This window comes from Temnothorax curvispinosus, unplaced genomic scaffold (assembly GCF_003070985.1).
Source record: "Temnothorax curvispinosus isolate PA1 unplaced genomic scaffold, ASM307098v1 QBEX01002292.1, whole genome shotgun sequence".
Taxonomy (NCBI): Eukaryota; Metazoa; Arthropoda; class Insecta; order Hymenoptera; family Formicidae; genus Temnothorax; species Temnothorax curvispinosus.
In genome coordinates this window covers 1,016-9,246 of record NW_020212072.1, presented here as the reverse complement: position 1 = coordinate 9,246, position 8,231 = coordinate 1,016, and the positions used below count along the sequence as shown (strand labels likewise).

Sequence of the window (8,231 nt, the reverse complement as noted above, 5' to 3'; positions counted from 1 at the left end):
ATAAGCAGGCGAAGGAGTTGCTAAACATTATTAGAGGTATACATTTATAAGTCAAACAGTCGAAACGATTTAATTTAATAACACCTAAATTTATGTAATGCTATATTTTATATATATGCAACGATGCAATTCCGGTTCTTCTTCTTTAACCATACAATATGATTCTTTTCATGATTTGTGTAATCAGTCGGATACTAATATTGAACTCAAGCTTTATATTTTACATGTGTCCCTTGGTACATAAAAACATATTTAAAATAAAAAAAACGGTAAGAAATACGTATATTCATATATTTTTTATAACTACAATTAACAAACAATAATTTATATTAATATTTATATTATAGATAACAATTCAATTATTCTATTGCAATTTCTTTATAACTATATGCTAATAAAATGAGCTTCTTATTTATCCTTTCCTCATTTTTACTATTCTGGTACTTGTAGCAATACATTATACACAGAGTATGATGTTTTAAGCAACTGAAATAATAAAGACATTTAAGTCTATTATATTAGTTAGATATAAAAATATTTTTTATAAAAATGTTCATATTTATAAATTAGTTAATGGTAATAGATTTATATATGTAATTTTAATAGATATATTTACAAGGATAATTTTTATTATTTAAATTAAATGTGTGTGTGTATATGTGTTCGTGTTTATATGTACGTGTGCAATAGAAAAAATCATTAGAATTTTATTCGACATTTTGATTATTTTAACTTCCTTTAGATTAACGCATTCAGATAAATTTTTACACTAACCACTACAAAGGAATCCAAATTTATATTCAGAATATATATGGTAGAAATTTCAATAGGTGTCATTGCACGCTTCATAATTATTAAGATGCTTTTTTTAACACTATTTTCCACAATTGGCCATTCCATTTGAAAAATGCTGTTTGTTAATTGTAAACTCTACAAAAAATATATATGTAATATATTGTTTATGGGGGGGGGGATACGTTTTTTCAACCTGTTTAATTAAAGAGATGTACCTTTAATTTGACTCTGTTTCCAAACCAACAATAAATAAATATTTGCGTTAGCATGCATATTGTGTATATAATTGTCAGAACATGATTTGTTCCCAGAGCGGACTTAGTCAGTTGATACAAATTGAAACACGTTACCATTGTACTAGCCATAAACTGCAATCCGATAATTTGCGTAAATCTTGTATTCACCATCCGCGCAAATCTGCAATCAAATTCTTGTTTTTAGAACAGCATGATATTTATGTAGTGAGCTAATAGAATTTTGATTGTAATAACTAATACATGAATTTTTTAAATTATGTTTATACATTAAAAATTATTGAAACGTGTGTACAATAGATTAACTGATTAAAACATCAATAAAATATTGGTGAAAATAATGCTAAATAATACTTAATATTCCACTGTTAATATGATAACTAACTCAAAAATTCGATTATGATGGCGTATGCAGTAGCCCAAACTAAATTGATTGCACAAGAATTTTCTTAGGCGATATTCCAAGATCTCGATCTGACAACATATGTGCATCAAGAACCCACATAAGAGAGTATCGCAAGCAACATTCACAACAATACAGTGGAACGTGCTTAATACTTGCACAGCGTACGTAAAACAAAACGTCGCGTAAGATGAATAATCGTATGGTATCCATCCTCTATATGTCAATTTTCTGTGTCTAAAGTCAGTGAGCAATGAAGTCAAAATTAGGGACATCCATGACGTCACAATCAAGATTGTGTAGCGTAACGTATTGTTCCTAGAAAGCGACCAAACATGTTAATTGTTATGTGTGATATTTCTAATGCACATAAGTTTCGATACGAAGTGCTTGAGAAAACGATTTTATATTTATTCTTTATCATGAATAATCTGTGACAGTAGTGCTAAGTGTCTGCGACAATATTGTTAATTAGGTTTTATTTTAATTTATATATATAAAGGAAGATGTCCTGACTGACTCACTCACTCACTCACTCACTGACTCATCAACGCCCAGCCCAAACCCCTGAACCGAATTTTTACCAAAAGTATATGAAATAGGGGTAGAATTTTCCGGGGAGTGCCACTATGTGTATAGTTTTTTGTTACCGATTTTCTGGAAACCGGTTTTTCTAATTTTTTTAATTTTTCGGGAAATAATTCACCGAATTTCAAAGAATTGTAGATCAAACACGGGTAGAATTTTCCGGGGAGTGCTATGAAGTGTATAATTTTTCGTTACTGATTTTTTGGAAGCCGGTATCGAAATTTTTTCAATCTTTCGGGAATTAATTGACCAAATTTGAAAGAATTGTATATGAAGTAGAGATAGAATTTTACGGCAAGCGCCATAATGTGTACAGTTTTTGTTACCGCGGATCTTTTTGGAAACCGGTTTTTTTAATTCTTCCAATTTTTCGGGAAATAATTGATTAAATGTCAAAGAATTATACATGAAGTAGGGGTAGAATTTCCCGGGGAGTGCTATAAAGTGTACTATTTTTTATTACCGATCTTTTTAAAAACCGGTTCCGAATGACCGAATCTCAAAGAATTGTACATAAAGTAGGTACATAAAGTTGAATTTCCCGGGGAGTGCTATCAAGTATATAATTTTTCGTTACCGATCTTTTTGGAAAGCGGTATCAGAAATTTGACGAATTTTTCGGGAAATAATTAATCGAATTTTAAAGAATTGTATTTAGAGAGAGAGAGAGAGAGAGAGAGAGAGAGAGAGAGAGAGAGAGACTATTTGCGTGTCTGATTACATATGTTCTCCGGGGCGAAGCCCGGGTAACCAGCTAGTATATAATAATTGAGAAACATAATTTATTATTAAACAATTATTATTAAAAACTAAATAAAATATAAATATATGTGTCTCTAACATTTTTAACATATCAAATTATATATCATTTTAAATAAAAATAAATATTAGAATTTAGTTATAATTTTACATATATTTAAAATATTGCGTGCTTAATACACAATAAAAAAAAATTTAAATAGACTGATGTTAAATAAAAGTTTGAAAATAATTTTTAATTTAAAAACATATTTACCGTATTATTTTATCGTATTGCCTTCGTATTTTTATTTCACCCAAATCCAACGGTTTAAATGGCTCTTCGGTGAGATAATTAATTAATGCAGCAATGTTTTTGTAACTTAACCACGCGATAAAAATTTTATAACACGAAACCGACACGGTCAACGACTTATTCAAATTGTCGGTGAAGTCGTTAGGATTATCGGTATTCATCACAACATCTATTACTTGCGACAATGTGAAAGCGTATAACATGCTAATTACATACAATCTGTAGACATTGTAAATTGTCCGTTTAAACAAAGACGTCCACGATTGCGGTCGAAAGCATCCAGCGATCATAAAAATTGTACACGTCAGTTTCAGTATGCGCATTATAAAATCTTGTTTGATTAAAGCAAAGATACGTTTATCTTTATCTGTTTATACAACGTGTTTTATCAACTTGGGTACTGATAGAATAATTATAGAATTTTTTACAGCAATTTTAATTCTCAAAATAATTGTAGTCTGACAAAATCACTATTTCGTAAAAAGTGTAAGATGAGATAATATAATTTTAAGAAAGTGCACTGAAAAACGTCTATAGACTGTGACACATAATTCTTCGAAACAATGTTATCGCCAACAATATTTTCTCTTTTCTTCTATAAATTCGATGTCTTTACCCTCGTATACTTGTAATAGAGTAATAATGTCTGCCGAGAGTATACCTAATATAAAACTTGCAGTCATTGTCTGTAATGTAATATTTACGCGAGGTATAGTTGATAGAAATACTTGTGTGTGCAATTTTTATTGCAGAAGACATTATTTTCATTTTTACATCTTGAGTGAGAGGACAAAATTGTAATAAAGTAGGAAACGGAGAATTAACTCTTCAAATATTTATCAATAGATATGATATGAGATACGAGTAATCTTCGTAATATCTGGAAATATGTTTCTTTTCGTTATACAAAGTATTTTATTTATTATCGTTCGCGTCTGGCGTATCACCCAGTATTGATTTCTATTCGCACAACGTAATCAAGAAAAAAGAGTATCATACGGGGTATGTATAGTCATAAGGCTAGAGTCAGATAGGCTAAAATTAATAATCTTAATAATATTTAAATTTCCATGACACATTTTTCATATTTGCAATGATGTAATTAAATCTTTTCCATTTCGAATAGAAGTATGCATGTAATTTTTTACGATTTTTCCAGTATCATCCTGTGTATAAAATTTTTTATTATTTTTTATTATTGTAAGAAAACGTGATTTAAAAATAAATAATTTACAATTTATTATATTTTTAAATATATTCTTATATGAAATAAAGAAAACATTAAAAAAGATCATCAGTTCTTAACAAGTGCTAGAATATTTTTAGTCTTATCTTAATGCAACAATTTCTTGCACTTTTTTATATTCAACAATATTTATTAATAATATTGATTAATAATTATCGTATTCTAATATTGATGTTATTATTAAAGGATTTAACAAATTACGCATTAACGATTAATATTAGCAATATATATTTTACTTGCCGTAATACTTGTCTTCATACCGTTATTCTTTTATTTGTGCTAGCAAATTATAAGCAGAATACGACGTTTTGAGCACCTGCAGTAATTATTAATATATTTAATCTCTTTTAAAATTATTTAGGGAAATAATCCGTAGTGTTAAAATTTATATTTAGTACCATATTTTATAGTTATTAACTATGATAAATGTTACATATAAAATGTATGTTAATAGTGCCCAATATTTTTTTTGAAAAACTTATTACTAAAATTTCATCCAAAAGATAAAAGATAAAAATTTTATTTATTAGAGAAGTTTTATAGCATGCTATGTTTTATACTGACCGCTACAAAAGAGTCTAGGTTCATGTTAAGAATGTGTGCACTGATAAACTCAATAGGCCTCATCGCGCGATTCATAATTATCAAAAGGCTTTTTTTAGTTTTATTATCCAACGCTATCCATTCTATTTCGAATATATTATCGACCAATTGTAGGCTCTGTAAATTCATAAATATGCTAAATGTATTACTATCATCAGGTTCTCATAAAAGAACCCATAAAAGAACTCATAAAAGAGACATGCAATAATATAATTGTCATATTGTATATACATAGATATGTACATATATGAAATTTAAACATACATATATATATGTACATATTATTCGCATAATATAATTTGGATTATTATAAACATGCACACCATTAGTTTAAGTTTATTTCCAAACCAACAGTAAATGAAAATTTGTACAAGTACGCAAAACGTATATGCAAATATCCCAACGAAATATGTATTTAATGTAGTTCTACTTAGTTGGTACAAATTCGAGCACACTACGAATGTACTCGCTACGAATTGAATTGCAATTATTCTCGTGAATCTTGCATTAGTCGCGTATGCATATCTGTAAACCAAAATTGTTTTATAGTAAGCATTACAATTAATTGTATTGGAAAAATTGAAAGACAAAAATAATTGTTACATGTCATTTAATATCTTAATAGTAAAAATAAAAAATAAAGAGATAATATCATTGATTCAAATACGACATATAAGAGCAAAAATAGTATAAACAGAATAATATTATAAAATAATAAATTTTAAAATATATTTTATGTAAATAAGAGAGCTTTAAAATATATTGCCAAATATTTAGAATTAATTATTAAACATTCTAAAATTATAAATTTAACAAGATTTTCACAAGACTAACTCGATTATGTGATGATGTTGGCGTACACAGTCGCTCAGAGTATTCTGGCCATTTATGACACCTTTCAGACGATACTGTAAGATCGTAATCTGACAGCATAGGTGCAGTAGCAGGCCAACAATGAGACTGTCACAAGCAACGTTAACAAAGGACCCAGATATCACGCCTATGTATTGATGAGCGTACGTGAAACAAAATATCACAAACGACGAGTAATCAAACGGTACCCATCCTCTAAATGATAACTGCCTTTTTCTAAAATTTGTTAGTAACGATAGCAAAACGTGGCCTGCGCAAGTGACCATAATCAAGATAGCATAACACATTGCGTAATTCCTATAAAAAATAAGGAAAGTAATTTTGTTCTTATCTTGCAAGACGAAAATTTCTTTTTGTAGAAAAATAGTATTTTTTATATGTAAAATTTATAAGAAATATACATAAAATAATACATAAAATGCAAATAACTTGAACGTACACTGTATATGATATTTATAGAGTTCTCTTATTGTTAGTATAAGAACAAAATATATGAAAAAAAATCTTTGGGAAAATATGCTCGAATGATTTATTTCTAAAAATATTCCGTATTTATAGAATTAATATTCTAATGTATATGTATATCTGCAAGACTTTACTATTATTGACAATTCTTACAAATCAGATAACACAGGATAAATCGGGTGAGATAGTCATAGAGGAGAGATGACCCACCCGTGTTCTTTCAATCTAGCTTGACGTCTAGTATCGAATAGGCCATCTTTCCTCTAAGGCCATCTCACCTGAATTTACTCTAAATAAAGATATAATTTCATACTTACTGTATCATCTTGTCGAATTTACGTCGAATTTCGATTTCGACAGATACTACTGGTTTAAACGTTCCTTCCGTAAGATTGTGAATTAATTCCACGAATCTCTCGTGGTTCACCCATAGATTAAGTATTTTATAGCACGCAGCGAACATGGTCACCATCGTGTATAAGATGTTAGTAAAATCGTCCGGATTGTCGACATTTAGTACAGCATCCATAAACTGCGTGAATGTAAAGCTGTACATTAGGCTAATTATTAATAATGTATACGCGTTATATAATGTGTGTTTGATCAGCGACGTCCACGAGAACGGTCGCCAGCATCCAGCGATTGCGAGAATGACGAGTGTAAATTTCAACGTTTTCATGTTCTTTAAATAATAAAATATTTTTTCTCAGTAAAAACTTCTTTCCTATAAGAAATTTTCACAATTGCATTAACAATATGTACAACAACATAACCAACTATAAGAATTTAATATGTTGTAATGTTTTAAGATGCTCTTCGTGTACTTCGTTTTGATATACGTTGCGTGATGATATTGTTATACATCAATCGCAAGTCAGCTGAGGAGAAAGGCTTTACAGCGTCTATAGCTCGTGCGACGCGACATTTGTTATTTTCCCCTCGAATAAGTAACATTGTTATTATAGCAAGCGTGGACTGATATTTTCAGCGAATTGAAATTTTCCCCGAGAATTCCAATCCTATATTTATATATTGCAATATAAGTGTGCGTAGACAAGAGTTCTGATGTATGAAATCTTGATACATGGTACTCATCCATTACAAAATATTTTATTCATTATTTTCACTGTCCGCGACTTCAGCTTTCCTCAGCCCCCCCAGGATTCTCTATGTTATTCTCGGTGCGTCTATATTGAGCAGCAGACCTATGCATTTTTTATAAACGCGGAAAGCGAAGTATCTTGAATTTATTCGTTTTCGCTGCGTGACACACATCACATCAAATAATGTTTGGATTGGGTGGAAATGATAATCGCAGTAATTTGTTCTTCCATAATCATTTCTGTAGGATTTCGAACTTTAAAATAGATAATAGTAATATACAAATAATATTTGGGAAAAATATTACATTATTATTTCTACTATAAGTTATTATTTTCTATACTTTCTTATAATAAACTATGAATTTTTTTAAAGTAGGTACCAATTTTAACTTGTCAATTATTTATACATTAAATAATATATTATATATAATTTAAATAATATTGCAAGTATTGATTTATTCGTCGATTAACTGGCATAAATGTACAAAATAGCACTACGTTTCGGCTCTTATTTCGAGCCCTTTTGAGTCTCGGAAGTGCTCGCATACAGTTAACATGTCGCGTCCGAGAATCTGCTGTGCGCTTGTAATTACCAAACACCTGCCAGTTATGGCCACGCAGGAACATGCTCGTGAACGCAGGAACGTTTATTAATTTGATGACACAGACCGCACTTGAAAAGGGCTCGAAATAAGAGCCGAAACGTAGTGCTATTTTGTACATTTATGCTAGTTAATTGAGGAATAAACCAATACTTGCTGTTTAATCACTGGCGGACAAAATTAATTTTTTAAGTAATATTATATATATATATATATATATATATATATATATATATATATATATA

General features: G+C 29.3%; 1 protein-coding gene across 2 annotated transcripts; it reads right to left on the bottom strand.

Moving 5' to 3' along the window:
- Positions 1 to 382: 382 nt before the first annotated feature.
- LOC112468958 (odorant receptor 94b-like) lies at positions 383 to 7,011 on the bottom strand. Of its 2 annotated transcripts, XM_025038393.1 has the most exons (9): positions 6,599 to 7,011; positions 5,778 to 6,113; positions 5,259 to 5,468; positions 3,929 to 3,963; positions 3,056 to 3,407; positions 1,435 to 1,770; positions 1,011 to 1,212; positions 775 to 930; positions 383 to 486 (listed from the first exon to the last, which is right to left on the bottom strand). In XM_025038393.1, the coding sequence occupies exons 1-9, from the start codon at positions 6,958 to 6,960 to the stop codon at positions 433 to 435; spliced, it is 2,043 nt and encodes a 680-aa protein (XP_024894161.1). In that variant the 5' UTR covers positions 6,961 to 7,011; the 3' UTR covers positions 383 to 432. The 2 variants fall into 2 exon arrangements, with proteins under 2 accessions (XP_024894161.1, XP_024894160.1); XM_025038392.1 differs by lacking the exons at positions 383 to 486; positions 775 to 930; positions 1,011 to 1,212; ... (1 more) ...; positions 3,056 to 3,407; positions 3,929 to 3,963 and adding exons at positions 4,567 to 4,656; positions 4,905 to 5,060 and having other exon boundaries at positions 5,267 to 5,468.
- Positions 7,012 to 8,231: the final 1,220 nt, after the last annotated feature.

Bases quoted from the DNA above. Each gene is read 5' to 3' on its own strand.
- LOC112468958 (XM_025038393.1), bottom strand. From the start codon at position 6,960: ATGAAAACGTTGAAATTTACACTCGTCATTCTCGCAATCGCTGGATGC. The intron at 3,964-5,258 runs GTTTATAATAAT...GATATTACGAAG, and splicing joins CTTAAACTAATGGTGTGCAT to ATTACTCGTATCTCATATCA. The intron at 931-1,010 runs GTACATCTCTTT...TATTTTTTGTAG, and splicing joins GAAACAGAGTCAAATTAAAG to AGTTTACAATTAACAAACAG.